This window comes from Alternaria incomplexa (assembly GCF_024043165.1).
Source record: "Alternaria incomplexa strain BMP 0042 chromosome Unknown scaffold_14, whole genome shotgun sequence".
Classification (NCBI taxonomy): Eukaryota; Fungi; Ascomycota; class Dothideomycetes; order Pleosporales; family Pleosporaceae; genus Alternaria; species Alternaria incomplexa.
Genome location: NW_026249863.1, coordinates 158,529 through 180,102, shown reverse-complemented (window position 1 = coordinate 180,102; position 21,574 = coordinate 158,529). Strand labels below are relative to the sequence as shown.

The 21,574-nt window shown below is 53.5% G+C and overlaps 6 protein-coding genes across 6 annotated transcripts; 2 read left to right on the top strand and 4 right to left on the bottom strand.

The window, feature by feature from the left end:
- Positions 1-759: 759 nt before the first annotated feature.
- Positions 760-1,883, bottom strand: J4E90_008781 (uncharacterized protein; the record flags this gene model as incomplete). Its single annotated transcript, XM_051438303.1, has 2 exons — positions 760-1,694; positions 1,745-1,883. 2 exons carry the CDS (start codon positions 1,881-1,883, stop codon positions 760-762), a joined length of 1,074 nt encoding a protein of 357 aa, XP_051287613.1.
- A 449-nt stretch (positions 1,884-2,332) lies between these two features.
- On the bottom strand, positions 2,333-4,363 carry J4E90_008780 (uncharacterized protein; the record flags this gene model as incomplete). Its single annotated transcript, XM_051438302.1, has 2 exons — positions 2,333-4,065; positions 4,114-4,363. The coding sequence occupies 2 exons, from the start codon at positions 4,361-4,363 to the stop codon at positions 2,333-2,335; spliced, it is 1,983 nt and encodes a 660-aa protein (XP_051287612.1).
- Positions 4,364-4,789: 426 nt separating this feature from the next.
- On the top strand, positions 4,790-8,527 carry J4E90_008779 (uncharacterized protein; the record flags this gene model as incomplete). The annotated part of the gene is made up of 1 exon (XM_051438301.1): positions 4,790-8,527. The coding sequence occupies one exon, from the start codon at positions 4,790-4,792 to the stop codon at positions 8,525-8,527; it is 3,738 nt and encodes a 1,245-aa protein (XP_051287611.1).
- A 744-nt stretch (positions 8,528-9,271) lies between these two features.
- Positions 9,272-10,518, bottom strand: J4E90_008778 (uncharacterized protein; the record flags this gene model as incomplete). Its single annotated transcript, XM_051438300.1, has 3 exons — positions 9,272-10,211; positions 10,273-10,376; positions 10,483-10,518. 3 exons carry the CDS (start codon positions 10,516-10,518, stop codon positions 9,272-9,274), a joined length of 1,080 nt encoding a protein of 359 aa, XP_051287610.1.
- Positions 10,519-11,392: 874 nt separating this feature from the next.
- J4E90_008777 (uncharacterized protein) lies at positions 11,393-14,068 on the bottom strand (the record flags this gene model as incomplete). The annotated part of the gene is made up of 4 exons (XM_051438299.1): positions 11,393-12,530; positions 13,225-13,402; positions 13,553-13,930; positions 14,050-14,068. 4 exons carry the CDS (start codon positions 14,066-14,068, stop codon positions 11,393-11,395), a joined length of 1,713 nt encoding a protein of 570 aa, XP_051287609.1.
- Positions 14,069-17,613: 3,545 nt separating this feature from the next.
- APM1 (AP-1 complex subunit mu-1-Iike) lies at positions 17,614-19,148 on the top strand (the record flags this gene model as incomplete). The annotated part of the gene is made up of 5 exons (XM_051438298.1): positions 17,614-17,652; positions 17,701-18,059; positions 18,113-18,599; positions 18,647-19,018; positions 19,068-19,148. 5 exons carry the CDS (start codon positions 17,614-17,616, stop codon positions 19,146-19,148), a joined length of 1,338 nt encoding a protein of 445 aa, XP_051287608.1.
- Positions 19,149-21,574: the final 2,426 nt, after the last annotated feature.

Sequence of the window (21,574 nt, the reverse complement as noted above, 5' to 3'; positions counted from 1 at the left end):
AGCGTCGCAATCTTACAGAGCAGCAAAAACTGTTCCGGTGGCATATGCAAGACTCGTAGGCCACTGCGTCGAACGCGTCGTCGATGCAGAGAGATCAACCGGCGGAAAGGCAGAGCAGATGAAGTCGATGCAAAGACATCAACAGATACACCAAACAACAGCGCCAGACAAATCGGGAGGCCACTGGACCTGGTTCAGGGCGTTTGGTACGCATGCAAAGACATGCCGCCGATGCAAAGATATCGGGGAAGAACTTGGTGCAAAGACATCGGAGACAAGTCCGACGCCAAGACATCGGATGACACAACAGCCGAGAGGTCTGTGCACAAACTCCATAACCCTCGTGCCACACTACAGAAGACACACAGCACAAAGACTAGAGCGCGTATTTGACTCAGACTACGGACTGATCCTGATTCGCGCTGAGCTTCCACACACACAATCACGGTACTGCGGTGACACACCGGGCACTCCAGCGAACAACATTAAAACCCTGGAGCTGTCGCGATCATAGCATGTACCAAACGGGTTGGAATAGACGCAGTAGTAGTACTACCTTATACCAAAGAAGACATATAGCGCGCTCTCGTATGAATCTTTACACAAACCAGGTACAAATTCGGCCCACCTCCCTAACGCACATCCCCCTGCCCTCCATCCTACTCCCCGTATCTCCCAATCAAATCCTTCATAATCCCATAAGATCTGTGACCCATCAAGTCAGCAACAAGCCCTCACACCCATCCCTCCAACACAAACTTACTTCTCCCTAAACCTGTCTCCCCCATGACAAGCACTCGCATGCAAGTTCATATAAGCACAGTAAAGCCTGCCTCTATCCTCAAACCCCTCGACCGGCTCACTCTTACCCATAATCTCCACATACGCATCTGTGTACTCCTGCCGACCCAAAATTCTACTAGGATCCCCGCGCCAGATCGCAATCTCCATCTCGTGGTGCGCGTAGTATGCACAGGCGTCGAAGGCGTAGATTTCGCCTGTCGCGGTGTCGGTGCCGATGTTGCCGTCCCAGAGGTCGCCGTGGATTAAGGTGGGTTTTATTACGCGGCCGTTGGATGTGAGGGGGTTGAGGAGGGCTGGTACGACGTGCGTGATTACGCGATCAGTGCATTCCTGCAGGTCTTTCCATGGTCCGTTGATGTCGCGGTTGAGTTTCATAGCGCCGGTGAGGAGCTGGATGAAGAAGTCTTTCCAAGTGTCTTGCCAGGCTGTTTGCTGGGGTAGGTTGCCTTGACAGGTGTTCATGTGGAAACCGAATTGTCCGGTTGGTGACGCGCTGGAGAGGTGGAGTGTAGTGAGTTTCTTGCATAATTGTTCTGGGTCGGGGGGTTGGGTGGTATCCATGTCTAGGAAGGCGCAGAGGAAGAAGTAGGAGTCTGGGTTTGAGACGTTGAGTAGGCCGTATGCAAGGGGCTCGGGAACGAAGGTGGGTGCGACTTTGTAGAGGGCACACATCGAGTGGTATTCGCCTTCGAGCATGGCTTTGCCTTGGTCGCCATCTGCGCACTTTGTTCGCGTTAGCTGCGTCGTTGTCGATGGAAGAGTAGCATCTACCTTCAAGAAGTACGATTCTGGTTCGCCGTCTACGCGTGTGGTGTCTATTCTTGCGGTGACTGTCCAATCTGATGCGCCGTGTCGGTTGCAGCTGTGGACTTGAGTACCAAGAGGTAGTTCTGCTCTACGATTAGTAGCTTTACTACGGCGTGAGATGTATGATACATACTGTCTATTACGACCTGATCGAGTGGGAAATCGCCTTGGATGGGTTCACCACAGCTTGTTCCCCGAGTCACCGAAGGAACTCTGCCTAGTGACTCGGTGGGCGGCTGCCACTGCTCTACTACTTCTGGTGTGGTAGACATGATCAATCCAAGTCGTTTTGCTTGTTAATCCTTTGAGAACACCGAGTTGTGCTTGGGAAGTCCTACGTGTTTCTGTGCTACAACGGTCTGTGAAGGCTGACACTAGGTGTTCGCCCTTATGACCCATGACTACGTCGTCATGATTGGAATTCATTCACAACAACAGGGGCGCCCTTGAAGGTTTCAGGTATGTATCTTGTGGTTGAATGAGTCATGTGCATAGGCTTGTTGTCGGCTCGCGCTTTGTTCAGCATGGGCTGTACTACATTCAATACCTGCAGTCACCGAGCTAGCGATAGTTTACATAGTCGAACAACGACCTGGGTATCTCCCATACGAATAGAAACAACGCGTGTACCCTGTCCAGAAAATGCTTTTAGGAATGCAAACCGTCCATCACGCCCAAATACGCCATGCTATGCCTTGTGCTACGAAGCAGGAACAGTTTGCTAGAAAGTGTAGTTGTTATTACCACCATACTCCATCCCCGCATCATCGCCCAAATGATCAACATGCATAAACTCGTCGATAGAAAAGGGGTCTGCCATATTACCGCCACCCATACTAATATCCATTCCATCATGCGACTGCTGTTGTTGACCCATAGGCTGGCTCGGAGGATCCAGACCCTCGACAACGCGCGTGCCCTTGGGCACAGAAGCTCCAAAGGCACCGATACGGTCAGGTTGCGCCACACTGGCTCCTTTGCCCTTGCCCGTTGCATCGCCACGCGAGTTCATCCAGATACCGTTTCCGCCCTCGCCGTTCTTGACTGCTTTGGCAAAAGGCTCTTGGAAGACAAGACTTGTCTCGTACCAACGGCCTTTGATGTCGTCGATGTCTATCTTGTAGGCTGGCTGGATGAGCTTCCACCAGGCTGCGGTGCGGGTGAGGGGGACGAGCATGCGGTTTCGCCAGACCATGTCGTGGACCATGCGCGATGGAATGTTGTTGTTCTGTTGGGGTGGTTTGGGGGGAAGGTTTGCGTCTGGAGCATCCAACGTAGCGTAGCTGTAAACGTCGCCTATAGCAATTACTTTGGTGGTGGGCGGGTTGACAAGGACTTGCTCGATAATGTCAGTCACGACCATGAGATCGGTTCCAGTGGCCCCTATGCGCAGACGGACAGCCTCGCCTCTCCAGATCTTCTCGGCGCCCAGATACATGCCGTTATACTGTCGCACTTCGTTTCCCTTGTCGTCCTTGTTCGTCTTGAGGCACTCGAAGAGTGTATACGTGGTATCGATGGCTTTTGCAGCTAATATAGACGCGTCGACAGACGCTATGCCCTCGCCTCCCTGTCCGCTAATGAGTGCTCTCCAATCCGTGTTGTGGTATTCGAACTGAGGGTTCTGCTGTAGGAAGGGAAACGTGCAGCTGGGTGCAGACCAGGCGAGCCAGGGTTTGACATGGTCATCTGTTTGCACGAGTTCTTGTGGAGGCGATTCGAAAGGATGCGACAGAGGCTGAATCAAGTATGCCCTGCTCATAGGCACCTCTTTGGTAGCCCATCTTCGCACCACCAGTCCCAGACCCCAGGCTGACGTCTTGGGGCGGAAGAACCACACCACCTCGCCGCTCCGGCAGAGGAATTTGTTGTATGACAAGTCGGCTTGTTGTTCGATGGATCGTGACTGGGGGAGAGGTGTTGACTGCAATGTTGGGGGAGCTCTGATCTGTGCAGCGGCGGGTGTCGGGGCAGGCCTGGGACCGGCAACGGGCGTAGAGGGCTTGACGATGGGACTTGGGATAGGCGCACCGGTCGATGACCTTCGGGCAGGGATTTGCACTATGGGGTTGCGCCCTGTGACGTTTGTGTTTGGTATAGCGCCACTGGAGCTGTTTTCGCGCTTGATGGGTGCAGGCTGTTCTTGCTTGACTTCGACCTTGACCTGGGGCTTCTCGACGTCTCCGGCGGGCGAGCACATCTTGCACGTGCAGTTAGCCATGTCGCTGTTCTCGTCTGTGCACAGCCACAGGAGATGGGGAAAGAACTCGACAGGGCTCCTGAAGCGCTTCTTGGGGCCTTTGGGGTATCCATAGAGATAGGCGTCTTGTCTGTCGTGGCCGCCGCCTGAGTGGTTCTTGACTGTCTTCAGCTGGCCGTCTGCCTTGGTCTTGATGTGCTCGTATAGGACGTAGTTCTCGGGCAGCTCCCACAGAATGCATTGCTGCCACCGATCTGTCACATGTCAGTGCGCTGCAGCGAATGCGCCTCGCATAGCCATACCTTCGAACTGCTTCCCTCCGATCTCGCGCAGGAGCATGCCGCCCAGTTTCTTGCGCCAGTCCTGGTGCTTGGGGTCTTCCTTCTCGATGAGGCGGTAGAAGTCGCGCTGGCCCTGGTCGTTGGGCGACGTGTTGAGCTGTTCCTCGGTCGGCCCATTTCTGAGCGGCCGGCCTTTGAGGTTGACGATGTGCTGCCCATCCGATTTGGAGGCGAAGATGGGGAAGAAGGGCGTCATGGGCTGTTGCGCCATGGTGGTCGAGGGTGGTGCGCCAGATGCGCGGGCGTGGGGACTTGGTTCGCGAAATGTCGACGTGTGGAGGTCGCGGCGTTGGATAGACTTGATAGCTCGGAACGGTTCCGGAAGGAACGCCTGCAAGTCGCGCTAGGACGCGTCGGCCGCAATCGACGTATCGCCTCCGCGCCTGGCGATGCGGCGACGCTTCACTTCACTTCACCGTGAAGACGCCCAGTCGTCTTATCACGCTCCTTTGGGCACGCTGCGTCGTTTCATTTCATCCTCACCGTCACCGGCCTTGTCTAAGACTTTTCTTGCTGTGCTTTGTCCTTCTTTGCCCTGCGACAACACTTCTCTGTCAATTCCGTTGTACTGTACACCCCTGGCCAATTTACATTCACTGCGCAACATTTGCCTACAAGATACCCCACATTCGTCGCCATGGCGGGACATCCGGTCATCACCCTGGGTTCGCCCCAGCCCATCACTCCGAAGAAACGAGGTGGCATCTACGAAGACCTCCTGGCGCAGTTTGGCTCCGAGAGCTCAGCCCAATCGGCCACCAAGAGACGACGCATCTCTTCGCAGCAGGCGGCCAAGCAAGACGAGACTAGCGACAACAAACGCAGCCTGCGCGCGCAGCCAACGCCAAACTACGTCGCCTCCGACTCATCCGCAAACGAAGCCTCGCCATCCACGCCTGACCACAAGCCCAGGACCGTCGCCGACAAGTACCCTCGCGCCTCCACAAGACGAGCTGGCGCCAACGCGGGAACCAGCGAAGACGAACTCGCCCCATCAGCTCGCCCGAACCGCAAGACAAGCGCCAGAATCTCGGCCTACACCGAGGAACTGAAGATGGAGAAGCGTAAGAAGGAGCGCCAACAGTCCGGTGGACTTCGCCGGAGCACGCGCGACAGGAAGAGCACCATCCTGGAGTCCGACACCATGCCCACCCCGTCACCACCTCGTCGCAAGTCAGCCCGGCCGCCGCCCAACCTCGACACCGCTCGTGCTCGTCTCCGCGATGACATTGCTAAGAAGACCAAAGCGAGAGCGAACAGCTTCCTCGTCGCCAACAAAGACCTTTTCCTCCCACTTCTGCCTAAGAACAACCAGGTCGCGAAGCTTGTCGCTCAGGGCGATGCGCAGCCCATTGTCAAGTACGAAGAGCTCTCGGAGCAACCCAAAGGCGTCACCGCTGTAATGAAGCCATACCAACTATCTGGTCTGTCATACTTGGTCCATCTCTACAACAACGGTTTCTCTGGTATACTCGGCGACGAGATGGGTCTCGGAAAGACGCTACAGACATTATCGCTGTTCCAGTATCTTGAAGAGCTGGACGAGAAGAACGGTGTCACGTCAGAAGAGCTTCGGCCTTATCTCGTCATATGCCCCCTCAGTGTGCTCAACTCGTGGGTCACCGAGGCCCAGCGATGGGTACCACAACTCAAGGTCATGCGCTTCCACGGCGCCGTCACCGAGCGAACCCGCTTGAAGCGCGTCATAGCTGGCATGGAGGACATGAAGGGCAATGAAACCTCGCGTGCGAAAGATCGGAAAGCCTCGCGCAAGGCTGGCCGAAAGGCGGCCAAGCTCACCTCCAACGATCAGCAATCCGACAACTACAAGATTGTCGTCACGACATACGAGACTTTCCAAGCTGAGCAATCATGGTTCAAGCACAGCTTCGCCTGGCGCTATGTCGTCTTGGATGAAGGACACAAGATCAAGAGCAGTGTCACCCAGATCTCCACAGCCCTCAAGAGCATCAGTGCCGAGTATCGTCTCATCCTGACTGGAACACCACTTCAGAACAACTTGGTCGAGATGTGGTCGCTTCTGACATGGCTGTACCCTAACGTCTTCGATGACAAGACCGAGACACTTTTCAAGGAGTCTTTCGATCTCAGCAAGGGCAAAGCGAACAAGCAAACCATGACAGACGCTCGCCGCTTGCTCGAACTCATCATGTTGCGACGTATGAAGGACTCTCCTTCAGTCAACCTCGGCCTACCGCCCAAGGAAGAAATCTTGCTATATGTTCCTCTGACTCCCATGCAGAAGTTCTGGTACACCCGTCTGCTGACACGTATGGACGATGGTATGCTCGACGAGCTCTTTGCTGATGGCAAATCCAAAGAGAAGGCCGCTATCGAGCAAGACATCGAAGAGAACAAGCTATTGGCAAAGATGGAGAAAGTGGACAAGGTGGTCAGCGCTGGCGGTGCCGAAGCTGATTGGGAGGAAACCACCAAAATCTTGCAAGAAGCCGTCGCCAAGGAGCAGACCGACACCGACACCAACAAGGGCGCCTGGAAGAAGCTGATGAACCTTGTCATGCAGTTACGCAAGTGCTGCTCGCATCCGTACTTACTCCCCGGTGTCTCGCCCGATCCCTACTACCTCAGCGACCACATCATTCGCGCATCCGGCAAGTTCATCCTTTTGGAGAAGCTTCTCAAGCACACGGTTTTCAACGAAGGCAAGAAGGTCCTTATATTCTCTGGCTTCACTCGCACGCTCGACTATTGTGAAGATCTCTTGTCTCTCATCAGCAACCACGGAGAGCGCTTCAAGTCTCTTCGTCTGGACGGTAGCACAGCTCGAGCTCGGCGTAACTTGGATATCCGCCTTTTCAACCAAAAAGACTCCAATTACAAGGTCATGCTACTCTCGACCCGCGCTGGCGGCCTGGGTATCAACCTTACGAGCGCTCAGGATGTCATCTTCCTTGACGAAGACTGGAATCCGCAGATCACACTCCAGGCCGAGGCCCGAGCTCATCGCATTGGGCAAACCAAGAAGGTGACTATCTACAAGCTCTGTACCCAGGGTACTGTCGAAGAGCAAATGATGGGTCGCATTCGTAAGAAGCTTTACCTCTCGGCAAAGATCACAGAGTCGATGCAGAGCGTGCATGGCAAGCAGATGGCCGATACGAAGAAGGCCGGACGTCCGTCTCTAAGTGACGACTTGCCGCAGATGGATGCCACGCAGCTCAAGACGCTTGTACGACGAGGTGCCCAGGCACTATCGCATCCGGAAATCGATGTCAAAGAGATGGTGTCTTGGGATCTAGAGACTATGATGGCCAAGTGTCGCGATGCCCCTGCCGATTTGACCGACTCAGCGACACACTCTGAAGTCGATGAGGACAAATGGCTTTCTACCATGGAGAGAGTTGAATGCGCCGTGTTCGAAGGCAAGCGTCATCAACGCCAGCTTGACACCACCTGGAAGGCCAACACATCCGCCGCAAACATCCTTCCAGACAACATCACTCGCGAGGATCGCCGCAAGGGAAAGAACACTACCGTCATGGTTGACGGCTTCGCTATCAACAAAGAGTCCATGAACTGCGGTGACTGGGAAGCCGTGCCGACATTCGCAGGCAAAGATCCCCGCCTCGCTGAACCAGTCCGCGAGAAGCGCCGCGAGATCACCCATGAAGATCATTGTTTAGGCTGCTTCGAAGACGCAGATGCTGGACACCTGGTTGAATGCAAGAGCTGCCCCCGTGCTTACCATTACGACTGTCTCGATTCCCAGTACAAAGCCAAAGTGAAGGGCTTCGCCGGCTTCTACTGTCCCCAGCACAACTGCACCGACTGCGGCAAAACCACCAACGATGCCGGCGGTCTGATCTTCCGTTGCCGCTGGTGTCCACAAGGCTTCTGCGAGGACTGTCTCGACTGGAACGAAACCGAGTTGATCGGCGACACCCTCCCGGAATTCGAGCTCATGGGCGAGCAGCACACAACCGGTGGCTTCTACATCAAGTGTCCCACGTGCGTCGAGTCGGGCGAGGAGAGCGCGGAACAGAAAGAGTGGGTCGCGAATATGGAGAAGCAGTACAAAGACCAGCATGATATCTGGTCGCAGGAGCGCGAAGAGGCGCAGCGCCAGCTGAACGAGATCGACGCTGATGATGAGGTTACTTCCCCGCCTGCTCTTACGGATACTTCGCTGCCTACTCCTGCGGTTGGCGGCTCTCGCCTTGGCACTCCCATGTCCATGGAGCCTGTTCAGAATATCAAGAAGGGTGGCAAGAGGGCTGAGGCATTTGGTGAGTCGCGCGAAGAGAAGCGGGCGAGGCTTGATGCTCAGACTTGGACTGTTGATGAGGACCCGCTCATGCAAGGTCTTGCGGTGTCAAAGGGACGGAAGGGTTAGGTGGCGCAGAGTTTGGCTTGTTCAAAAGTTACACCCTGAAATGATGGGATTCCTTGAACACCCAATAGGGGAGCGATGATTCTGGTTGTATTCCAGAGATGTGTTCTGGGCGTTTAGGAGCTTGACATGGCATGCATGGATATACCCCCTCGATGTTCAACGCTTTTCATGGTAGTCGTTGAGAACTAGTTGATACGTTTAGTCGTACTAGCGATGGTTGAAAGGATTGAGCGAATAGCGGATGAGCATAGTAGCGCACTAGCGCGGCATGCAGCGATAATAATGAAGTCTTTGGTTAATCTTGTTGTTGAGGTGGTGATGCACTGCTCGACTCTTTGGCATTGATATCGCTGATCAGTTAGTTAGCCTTGGTGCTCTGACCCCCACAATCATCATACATGCCGTATGCATTGCCCAAGCGCATAGGCTTCACCTTCGTTGTTGCCCGCGGTCAAGCAGGAGCAGGACTCGGATCGTAGAAGCACTTGAAGACACGCGAAAGATGAGCAGGAAAAGTGATCGTAGTGTGCTACCGTTCACACTTCAGCGGACTCTGTGTTATATTGATATATTGATACAACAGTAGAATAAAAGAACTAAGAGGCGTACATCCGCCTCACCCAGAACGCCATTGCTGCCTCAAACCAGGCCGATCAAGCCTACGTAAACCCCCCTTCCCCTTCAATCTTCCCAAACTTTTCCCTACTTCCCATACCACCTAGCCACGCCCCGTCGAACCGTCACCTAACGATCCCGTATCCAGTCCTTCAAGCTAGCAATACTCGATCTTCTCCTCCTCCTCGACCCACCCCCCTCCATCCCAATATCCATACTCCGCCTCCCACTATCTATACTCCTCCTCCCCTTACTCTCCGTATCCAGCACAACAACAAGCACAGTACAATTATCCGCGCCCTTCATCTGCCCCTCCCTCGACGTCAACTCCTCCGCAATCTCCTTGGCCTCTTTCCCAGATTGCCACGCATCCACCGCCAGCCGTGTGCATTCCTCCGCCTCCTTCGCCGAACCGACGCCGTCAGACGCGAGGAGGATGAGCGACTGGCCGTGCAGGGTGCGCGTGGTGAAATGCGCTTTGTTGGAGACGAGGTCGTGGACTGCGGTTTTGCCTGGTGCGAGACCGGTTTCTACGCCGATGAGGTCGGAGAGGTCGTGGCCTGCTAGACGGTTCACGCGAGGCTTCTTGTAGTCCAGATCGCCGAGGGCGCGCGACATGCTCACGCCGCCGATGCGGGCGATGCCGGAGCGGTAGTTGATCTCGCCGCCGGCATTTTCTACGCGCCGTTTCTCCAGTGGGCTGTCGGGTGCGTGCTCTTCGCTGAGGGCTTCGACGTTCCAGCCGCTGGAGCTGACGCCGGAGTCGACGCGTGTGGGGGACTGCGGCGATAGCGATTGTGGGGATTGGGGCTCGTGGTCTGCGAAGAAGACGTGGCTGTCTCCTAGGTTCGCTTGTATGAGCAAGCTCTGCTTTGTGTCGATGAGAACGAGAGAAACGGTTGAGCCTCCGTCTAGGTTGGCGTGGTCTAGATCGCGGTCCACAGCCAGCAGAGCTCCTTGTATCGCGTGCTTATACTCGGCTACATTGGACGGCTTTTGGATGGCGATGTGCTGTTCCAGGTGTGTGTGCAGATGCTCTGCAACATGGTTTACTGTTTCTGTACCCCCACTGCGACCCAGTCGTTAGCTTACAAGCCACAACATTTGGGATTTTGTGTGACGCTGCTTACTGTCCATCATACACGGCAAAGACAGCGAGTTCTTTCCGTGACTTGATCGAACCCGGCGTCAAAGTAACATAACGGTCTTCCTGATCTTCTCTCGCACCCAAAATCTGTGGGGAAGAACGTTAGTAGGTGTAAAGAGGGATCTCGGTCTCAGCTCGGAAGAACCGGCATCTAGAAGAGCGGGAAGAAGCATGCAAGGAACACACAACGCACCCTGCTGACACCAACGTCAATAATGTTAACGCTCATACTTGATTTTTGCGTAATGAATGGAGTTTTTCGCGTGGGATGTAGTAGCAGCAGCGACAGAACGGGGCTCCCTATGTTTGTTTTTCACACGCATTATACATCGTCATAGGCCAAGCCTTGCCCAGCAACAGCTGCTTGCGTTGATAAGCGGCGGCACACGCGACCCTCACAAACAAGACGTCATCTACCCTTCCTACCTGCATACGCTGGAACCAATCAGGAAGCCGCCCGCGCCACAGTTTATTGGCTTATGTACTCAGCCTCAATAGCCTAGACCGTGGAGATGCACAAGTGTGTAGCTGCTTCTGGGTCTAGAGCACGGAGAACGTGGAGAAATCAAGGGTCATCATGTGGGGCACGTGACGTCGTGATCTGTACTGCGCGAACGGCGGGCCCCAGAATTATATATGAGCAAACGGACCTCGCGCTGAGGATGCTTGTTGCCGGTGTATGCACATGCACGCCCTTACTTGGTGTTGAGCGAGGCTACACTTGAAAGACGGGGGCTGTGTGCGCGATATTTCTCAATCGGCGGGGCAGTTTACCCCTCGTGATGCGTGGTTTTTAACATTTGGTATGTCGATCTACCATTGCTTGGCTGTTGAGCGAGCTTCCTCGTGAAGCTTGATGTACTACTGAGTATACTCGAGAGAGACTGAAGTGGTTCAAAGAAAATGCCTCATCAGCTTGCACTGCCTCGTGAGCCAAGAGCTCCTAGATACGAGCTGCTCGTTCGGCCCTTTCCGATATCCACGAGATCCGCATGCCTTCGTCCGAGCCCACAGTATTGTGTTTCTTGTTGAGCAGGAGTCCGAAAGTCCGGAGAGTACCAGAGGACTCCCGGCGACATCCAGAGGAAGGGTGGTCGTCCTCCTCAAGCCTTCCGGGTAACACCGCTGTTCATCCAGTCATCTCGTAGCTGTTTCCAAATTCCATTTCCCCTAAATCCCCAAGCCCGTTTCTCCTTCTCCAGATTCGCAAGTTTGTCCTTCAGTATCTGGTCGTCTTGCTCTCCCTCATTCCGTCCAAGCTCAACCATCAGCTCCTCGCAGGCGATCTCCTCGCTCATACACGCGCTGATGGCGCTCAGACACTCTTCGAGGTCCATGTCGTACCCGTACAGCAACTCTCTTACCGTCTCCATAGCCCGCCGATTGGTCTTCAAATGATCGAGTAGCTCGCGAGGTACTGAGGGCGACTTGACACCTTCGATCTTGACACGGCAGCATGGGCATGTGCGATGTGGGTATTTCGCTTCATCGATCTTCGGTGTTCGCATCCACTGCTCTAGACATGACTTTCCAATGATATGACCACACTGCTTGATTCGCACTGGATAGTCACCCAACAGTTGTAGGATAGAGGAATCTTGGAATGAGGTGTATGAGAGTTGGCAGATCGGGCAGCAGCCGGCGTTGTCATCGACCACAGAAGTATTGTCTGCTGTGACGGCGAGTAGTGAAAGCGGAATGGCGCACGCGAAATGGTCGACGTTGGTAAAGTCAGTCCTGGCGAGTATACTTTCGCGTGTCTCATCTATCCCGGCGTCCATATCGAATGCACGTTTCAGGCGCTCGTCCAGTTTTTGGGCGACCTCACTAACATCTCGCCGGCGTTGCGGGTAGTCAAAGTGAAGGACGGTCACGAACGCTGCCTGCAATCGCTCCTGTGGCGATGCGAGATTGCTGTTTGCGAGTGCCATGTACAGTCGTTCCAGATCTGTCCAGTCCTTTTCTCGTTCTTCCATCTGCTTCTCCATGGCGAATCTAAACATTCTGATCTCGTGTTCCCGGGTCATTGTTCTGTCATGGCAGTCGAGCATACCCAGTAGCCACCGCCGCGCGGCATCGGCTTGTTGTTCAGTCTCTTCATCGCTTATGCCGGTGAGACGAGAGATATTTGCTGGACTTGGAAAATGCTGTTGCTCTAGCTTCCGCAGTTCCGCGGGTGTCATGGAAAGTACGTCCTTGGGATTCTTGTGCCTGTACCCGAACTTGCGCAGGTCTCGTATGCTACGTAAGTGTGTACGCACACTTCGATATACTGCCATCGTTAGCAGAGGATCTCAAGATGAAGAGGTACGGCGTAAATAAATTTCAGGGTCGATGCAGGGCATGTAGGTGAGTTACGTACCTGCGGCGCTCGCCGACGCCTGATTTATTGGCGGTACCAAATCTTGAGCTTCGGCGGACATGATTGCGCAAGCTTGCAGAGAGTGCTATGGAATTTCCACGGTCGTGATAACTCGAGAGCGGGATGGAGTGGGGGGGTTCGGAAGTGGAAGGTACCAGCCTCACGTGTTTGCTCTACCACGAGGACGGAGCGACCTGAGTGGGGCAGCCCTTTCACACCCCGCACGTGACTGGTGCCTGTCGCGGAGTGAAAGAATAACCCGACTACAGGTGCAGATAATTAAGTCAGGAAAGGACCATGAATCATGCTGACTATGTAGCCATCATGGTATGCTGAGGTGATCGGTGGCAGCTGATCACCTGGACAGTTTTGCCGAACGTGCCTCTTATCCTTCACCTCGCAAAGTCCAGATGCATCTTATGTTGTACGAGAAGTCACTTCTACAGTCGATATATTAAAATCACAGCCGATTACCTAGTTATGCGCCACAGGTCCCGCGAGTGAAGCTATCTTTTCCCCAAACTACCCGAAGCAATGAGTGCGCCTATCTTTCGAAGCCACTGTAAGTCCAACTTCTTCGTCTCTGAGCTCTCATACCGCCTCTGCATCGCCAGCTCACCCCCAAACCAATCCGCCGACTTCTGTATCCAAGAGAGCCAGTACATCTGGTCCTCAAAGTCGTCAAGCTGTTGCTCGTAGTTACGAAAACGTTCCTCATCCTTGGGCCGATACTCCGGTTCGGGAAACAACTCTGTACGACAGTAGGGGCAAAGATGGCTAGCACCTTGCCCAGCATGAATCCAGAGTTCCAGACACTCCTTGTGATAGGCATGTTGGCAAGGAACAGTCAGTACCCCGGAGGAGGGGCAGATGTCAGACCAGCAAACTACGCAATCTATACCTTCCGGGTTGTCTATCTCTGAGGATATATCGGTGACGGAAATCATCGGGCCTACCCATTCCATTTGTAGCGCTTCCGAAGAAGCTTCTTCGAGCCTGTAGTGTTGCTGGTTATATGCCATCTCGATCAGCTGCAGTTCTTCGGTGAGATCGAATTCCATTGGTATACCAAATTTCTCCCGTATCTGACGCATGCTAGCTTCGTAATCGTCTAGCGACTTTCCGTAAAGACGACACTCGTTGAATATAAGTCGCTGGATGAAGGCGTAATCGTTGCATCGACCGAGGCGGCCATCAAGCGCGTCGTCGTATGGGTAATCAGTCCAGACAATTCCCTTGACATTGTGGAAGGCTTCAAGAAGTGCAGTGAATGCTTCCACTGTAGCTCTAATATCCTCAGACCAATATGACTAAGGAGTGATTGCAGCTGCGTCCAGAAGAGTCAGGGTGTGAGCCTTCCCCATTGAACGCTTGACGTGGTCATTCCAGTTGGCGTACACTGGGCTGTCTTTTCCATAAAGCTGATCAAAAAGCTCCTCTATGCTGTCACGTAGAAATATCGCGTTCCAATCATCGTCATCTGTCCAGGTAGCGCCTTCCACGTCATCGATTTCCCGGTCGACCCATGTATCATATACTCCGGTTTGAGATGGTATAGGCTGAGACGGAAAGCCCAGTCGTTTCAATGGGACACGAAACACGGCGGTCAGAAATTCTTGCTCCTCCGTTGGGCCTCGTGGAAAAGCATATAGTCTTGTTGTGAGAACGAGATTGAAAATGCTGGAAATCGGGTTTTCGCTCATCTTGTTTCGGTATCTTCGTGTGGCTCGAATGAAGCGGCCTGGAACTTGTTTGCTATGGGATCGATCGAACCCGTGGAGATTTTTTTCGCCATTTCATTGCCTGCTCTGACAATCTGTCAGATTACAACGTGCGCCGTAGTGTCGGAGGCCCATTGTGAGAAAGGTCTGCTAGCATGCGCAACGTGAGAAGACATTGCCGAATAGGTAATACAGAGTGAATGACAGTATAGGGGATGTCCATATGGTTTTCCAGTTGGTATCCCCAATCATCCTCTTGAAGTAGTCGGGACTTTGAAGAAAATCGTGTAGCAGCCAGGTCGACGAAGCGGTGGAAGCTTTCGCTCATACAATGGTCAAAGTTTCCACACTCTCCGCCTCTTCATCCCAACTGTCCAGTGTCCCTTTACCAACCCTTCTAAACACACCGTTCCCGGTATCGACTGCCGCCAAGACCAAAACCTCGACGTAGGAGGGTTGCACACAATTCTCAGCGCATCCCTTGATGATAGTGAGTTCCTCCGGAACATATGTAAACCTCTCCGGCACCGGGGGTTTCCTAAGGCTGTTGTAGGAAGCATGAGATGTGGTACTCTCCATCGGAAATCGGCACGTCAATCTGGAGTCCAACTCTTCTTCCGAAGGGGAAAGACCAAGAGGCGGGCCAGGTAGAACACCATGCTTTCGGTCGTCGTAGCGCCAGTAACCAGCCGAAGTACCGTCAAGACTATCCGAACAGGAGAAAGGTAATATGGCTTCACCTAGTGGAGGTCCTGGTGTGGTTCTAAAGCATCTCACCAAACGGAATTTCGCACATTTGGCATCCCAGAAAGCTTTCACGCAGCGAGCTTTGATGACGAATGTTGCGTCGCTAACGGACCCAAACGGATTATTGCCATCAATTCGAGTGCGCGCATCAACTATCTGGATAGGTGGAGGAATGGTTCCACCAAGAGCTAAATTATGTGAGGGCGAGTTGATGCGCCCGTCAATGCTTGCCCAGCTCCAGGAAGGCGCTCGATAATTGGCCGCTCTCGCGGGAGGATCGCAGAGATTGTTTGTGAGAGCCTCCCAGAACAGCGAGCGCTCCATTTCTCTGCGCCAATGACCTGCGAGATAGGAATCATGTGTAATTTCCTGTACGCGTGCTGCTATGCCTGCCATGGCTGGTAACTTGTCTGACTGGAACGTAAGCTGGCGAAAGCTGTACATATCTACCATGGAGTACCATAGGTTGTATATGCTAGACTGTATGATGCCTATGAGGAACATGTAGAAAGCGCGGTCGTCGCTTGCTCGGATCAGGGCCGGTGGAGTAGGGTTGCGATACAGAGGCGCACGAAGATCGAGGACATGGTGTGTTTTTCCGCCCTGAGTAACATGGGCCAGAATATGCAGTGGCTCTGACGTTACGAGACGAGTATGCTCTTCCAAAGCATCTGCTTGGTTAACATCACATACGAAGCTGTCTTCCGAACATATCGTCGTCTTCCAATTCTTTTCTTCTGGGTCCTCAAGGTACCAAGACCTCTGGAAGGCTCTGGCGAGGAACCCCAGATTGCCCCGTACGCTGAGGTTATATTCCGCTCTCATGACTTGCCCATTCTGATCTTGTGATGTTTCGCAGCAGCACCAAATTGCCTCGCGTTCAAGGAAGCATATCGTCCTTTGAGACAGGCACATCTCTTGCATCACCCATGCTCTGGAGTCCAAGACAGTGGAGCCAAGTTTTTCGGCCGAGCTGTGTACCTGCATGCAGTCATCGACGATGGTGGGTGCGGTGATGAAAGCCTGTCCTTTGTAGTCTCCAAATAATGGCGGCAGTGCGACAAAATCGTTCCTGAAGTCATCAGATGGACGCGACGGGACAAAGATCCCGGTTGAGGAGTCGTTGGATACTGATGCTGCCAGTGTCACGGTGCTATCATGATAGAATAAGCCCATGAGCGCCGAATGCTCTTCCCAGTCGCTTTGCGAGTCCTGCACGATACACAGCCTGTCGATAAATATGTACTTGATACCGAGCCGACGGCAAGTAACTATGGCGTCTTTGAACGTTTTCGGAAGCGCGGCCCAATCTATGGCATGCATATGTGCTTCCAGGTTCTTGGTCGTGGTCATACCTTCTCTTGAATGGCCCCAACAATGACTCAGAGCCACATAGCGAGCGTATATACCCTCTCCTCGTACAAGATATGGGCTCTCACCCTCTTCGGCCACATATATGACTCGCTTTGGCAATTTTGGAGTATCGTTGCAACACCTTGTGTGATTGGTCTCACAGTTGGCCAACCAGCGCTTGAGGACATCGAAATACGCCTGGGAAGGCAAGTCGTTTAGTTGAACACGACCGGAAACGAAGGAGTATTCTTTGCCGGGCAGAATGGGCTCTGAGCCCAACTTGTCGCCTAGAGAAGGTAATCAGACAACGGCAGATAGAACAGCACGCTTCAGTACCTTCCTCGACCGACAAAATCATACAGGCTACCGCCTGTTTCCACTCCGTCCAGATACCTACATATGAAGCGCCCTTCATCTTTGGGTGCCACGGGTACAATCTGCCCGGGATGATTTGCAATTTTACAGAAGCCTTAAAGCCTTTGCTACCTTCAGGAGAAGGGACCCCTTGATCACTGGCGCCTCCAAGATATAGTTGCGGTAATGAGTAATCATCTGGGTAGTTGATGCCACCGCGCAGCATCCTACAGAGACGACAGCCTGCGGCCGACGCTTCCAATGCAGCCAGATCATCGGCATGGCGATAGAAGTTCGGGGGGTAGAGATTCGAGAAAGTCAGGCCGCTGCAAAGATAGCAAAGTGACATTGTGAAAGCATGGAGCTGTAATCCGATGACGAAGCAGACGTTGAGCCTGAGGGATGGCCATAGTGCTGCCTGGAGTTCACTAATGCGGGGTGTAGCTTCTAGGCCAACCAAGGAATGAGCTGAACAGCCTAGGGCCTACATTAACGTTAGGTCACCTACTTTGTAAGGTTTTGGCTCAATGTAACCTGCAGGTGGATTAAGATTCGATGTGCAGTGGAGAAGATCAAAGGCCCCAGGCATAAGTACCAGCGTTGCGACTGTATGGGTCTAGTGCGTTGAGGGGTCTTGGCGGGCGGGAAGAGCCGCAATTACTCTGGCATCACCGAGACGCGACCAGGACATAGCACGCATACCCCTCGATCGCCCTTTCCTTGCGCACCATGACCCGATAGCTGATTCTTCTTCTTCTCTTCTTTACATCACTCACACTCTCTCACCATGGCGTCGGCGGTGTTTTTTCTCGACCTGAAGGGCAAGGTATGGCGGTCAGGCCTCTGGGAGGGCTACCTATTGACCATCGCATAGACCCTTCTGGCGCGCAACTACCGCGGTGACATCCCCATGTCAGCCGTCGAGAAATTCCCCATCCTACTGAGCGAGGCCGAAGACGAGAGCTCGGCAGTCCCACCATGCTTCTCCAGCGAAGGCATCAACTACCTCTACATCCGCCACAACAACCTCTACCTCCTCGCCCTGACCAAGCGCAACACCAATGCGGCGGAGATCCTCCTGTTCCTCCACAAGATCGTCGAAGTCTTTACAGAATACTTCAAAGAGCTCGAAGAAGAGAGCATAAGAGACAACTTTGTCGTTATCTACGAACTGCTGGATGAGATGATGGACTTTGGCTACCCACAAACCACCGAGACCAAGATATTGCAGGAGTATGCATTTCATACAGCTGTAGTATGACTCTATGCTAACAACAACTCTGTAGATACATCACACAAGAGTCGCACAAGCTCGAAATCGCACGCCCACCCATCGCAGTCACAAACGCCGTCAGCTGGCGAAGCGAAGGCATTCGATACCGCAAGAACGAAGTCTTCCTCGATGTCATCGAATCGCTCAACCTCCTCGTTTCCGCGACCGGCAGCGTGCTACGATCAGAGATTCTGGGTGCTGTCAAGATGAAGTGCTACCTGTCGGGTATGCCTGAGTTGCGACTGGGTCTGAACGACAAAGCCATGTTCGAGACCACCGGAAGGGCTACACGAGGAAAGGCCGTTGAGATGGAGGATGTCAAATTCCACCAGTGCGTGCGATTATCGAGATTCGAGAACGACAGGACCATCAGCTTCATCCCACCAGACGGCGAGTTCGAGCTGATGAGCTACCGCCTTAACACACAAGTCAAGCCTCTCATCTGGGTAGAGTGCATAGTTGAAAGCCATTCAGGCAGCAGGATCGAGTACATGCTTAAGGTAAGCAAGTCTCTGGATTACCAGTAGAATGGGCTGACACTTCACAGGCACGAGCACAGTTTAAGCGACGAAGCACCGCCAATAACGTCCAGATCTCGATTCCGGTCCCCGAAGACGCAGACACCCCTCGCTTCCGCACAAACATTGGCACCGTACACTACGCGCCTGAGACATCCTCCATAGTGTGGAAGATCAAGCAATTTGGTGGTGGCAAGGAGTTCCTCATGCGCGCCGAACTTGGTCTGCCATCGGTGCGCGGTGATGACGAGAAGGGTGGCGGTATGATGGGAGGCTTCGGTGGTAGCATGGGTGGTGTCGGCGGCGGAAAGGCCAAGAGGCCTATCAATGTCAAGTTCGAGATTCCGTACTTTACCACATCAGGTATTCAAGTGCGGTATCTGAAGATCATCGAGCCAAAGGTGAGTACAAGCCATAGTATCAGAGAGGCAGCAGCTAACATATATGCAGTTGCAATACCCATCGCTACCTTGGGTACGATACATTACACAGTCAGGCGACATCGCTGTGCGATTACCGGATGTGAATTAGACGGTGCTAAGGGAGCGCCGGCGATGAATATACCAATACGATTATGAAACCCGCTTTCAATGTACACTACATCGTTGAATGCGTCTCAAGAAGGAGATACGATGATATCTGACTAGGAGTGAGGGCTCGCAGGGTCTGGGAAGTACAAATGGACTTGTCACATCGGTCAACGTGTTGTGCCTGACATGCGCGCACACGACATGCTAGTACCAAAACCCATATGCGACATTGGACAACATGCCTCTATGCAGTGTGGCCTTGCTTGCGACCTCTTGAACTGCTATAAATCCCCAACTTTGACCTTTATCGGTTTTGAGGCTTGTCTCGTTGTGAAATGAAAGCGACGTGATCGTTACGAGACAGTGGTTCACGGGTAACATGCACGACAGTCTTGCAGCTCTAAAGGTTGGTCAGCGTCACGAGACAGTGTATTACTCAATTGTAATGTCAAAAGGATGCGTACACCGTTGCACACAACTCATACTCGAGCGTAATCGAGTAGCGATGGTGGTGTCAGAGTGAGCGTCTCGTCGGTGCTTGCGCCTCCGTCTGCGCCGATGATCGACAGTGGGGTCTCTGCATCATACGTTTGGGTATAGTTCTCGACTCAACCTCAACTTGCGACAATTCATTGCCAAACTGAATGCGCAACGAACACTATGGCTGCAGCTCCCTGATCGCTTTGAGCAATCCTACTCCCAGCCCGTCCCTTTGACAACGCGATAGACGCACGCAATTCCAACAACCGACATATGCATGCGCGGTGATACCACAGCACGTTTCTCCGCGTTTTCTCCCCACCTCCATTCTCCGAAAAAGCACGCTGCAGCACATCTCACGCCGCCCTTTCTGTTTATAGCCACAAGCCCATTTTTCGATATACACCATCTATCCAATCAACTATTGCCCTGTCCATGTTCGACCAATGCAAGTTCATCGTCAAGCTTTGATCGCCTGTTTGCGAACTCCACTACGCTCCACCACGCTCCGCTACGGCATGCCACAAGGCTGAAAGCCTGACCCTGCATCACCACCATGCCAATGACGCTTTCTCGGGAAATATGGAAGGGCTGCCGAGACAGTACGTGTATAGGCTTGCGGACGCGTAAGCTTGTAAGCGTTGTTGCTTGTCATCTCTGATCCTGCGCTTCTTTACTATCCAGCGTAGGTGGACTAACGCTCAGCTGAGCCTCGCGGGCCCCCTCCGGACGCGTTTCTATGACGGAGTAGTAGGTAAGCTATGATGGCGTCCAATGAACGAGTGGGCCGCGTATGTCGTGTCTAAGGGTATTTGTATGCTGCGGTGTTCGCGGGTGGGAAACGTTTTTTTTTCTGGAGTTAACGACACAAAATTGACAGGGCTGGGTATCGTTGCACGGAGTCAGTCACTGCATACTGCTTGTTATTACGTCTACGCGGCATAACAACAAACGTTTCTCCAGACACAGACACGAATACCACGACGCCAATACTACCTACCACCATGAAGTTCACCTTCACAACCATCACAGCGCTCATCGCGCCCATTCTCGGCCAGAGCATCACACCAGCCCCTACATCAACGGATCCGTGGTATGGCTCCGGTCCACCATGGGCATCCTCCGACCCAGGGAAATGGTCTTCAATCTATGAATCTCTCCTCTCAGCCGGGAAGATCCCATCGACTCTAACAGCCGCACCCTGGCCAACTGGTAGTTACGGACCGGGACAAGGACCTTGGGGACCAGGTGGACCACATGGCCCAGGAGGGCCGGGAAGACACTGGGGAGGTAAGATAGCTAACATCCCAACACCCCCTTATACCCCCTCCCTTCCCAACCCAACCCAAACCCCTACTAACTCCCTCCCCTAGGCCCAGACGGTCCCGGCCCCTGGGGCGCCTCCAACTTCGGCCCCTACAGCGACTGGTCCACACGCTCAGACTGGCGATCAGGCCCCTGGACCGCATGGTGGGACGGCAGCGCGTGTCCGCCATCCGACTGGCCCGGCTGGACAGCAGGGCCCTGGAGTAGTTCTGCGCCCTGGACCAGCTGGAGTGGGTGCGAGGCTAGTACGACGGCGACGAGCGTTGTTACGACTACGGTCAGTGGGACGCCGGTTACGACGACGGCGTATGGGTTGCAGGTTAATGCTGCGAGTGCGGTTGTAAGTGATGGTGGGAATGGGGATGGGGATGCGGGGAGTGGAGCAATGGGGAGGGTTACGGTGGGGATGGGGAGTTTGGTTGCGATTGTGGGGTTGGGGGTGGGTGTTGTTTTGGGGTTGTGAGATGATGGGGGAGGTGGGTTTGAGATGTTTGTGTCCTGAATCTCTTGGATGGAAACTCATTTTACGCTGTGGCATATATGGTCATATCAGTGTAATCTCGTAGACGAAGTAACGCTCTTTCCCTTTGCATATCCTCATCATAATCAATTGAATACCAT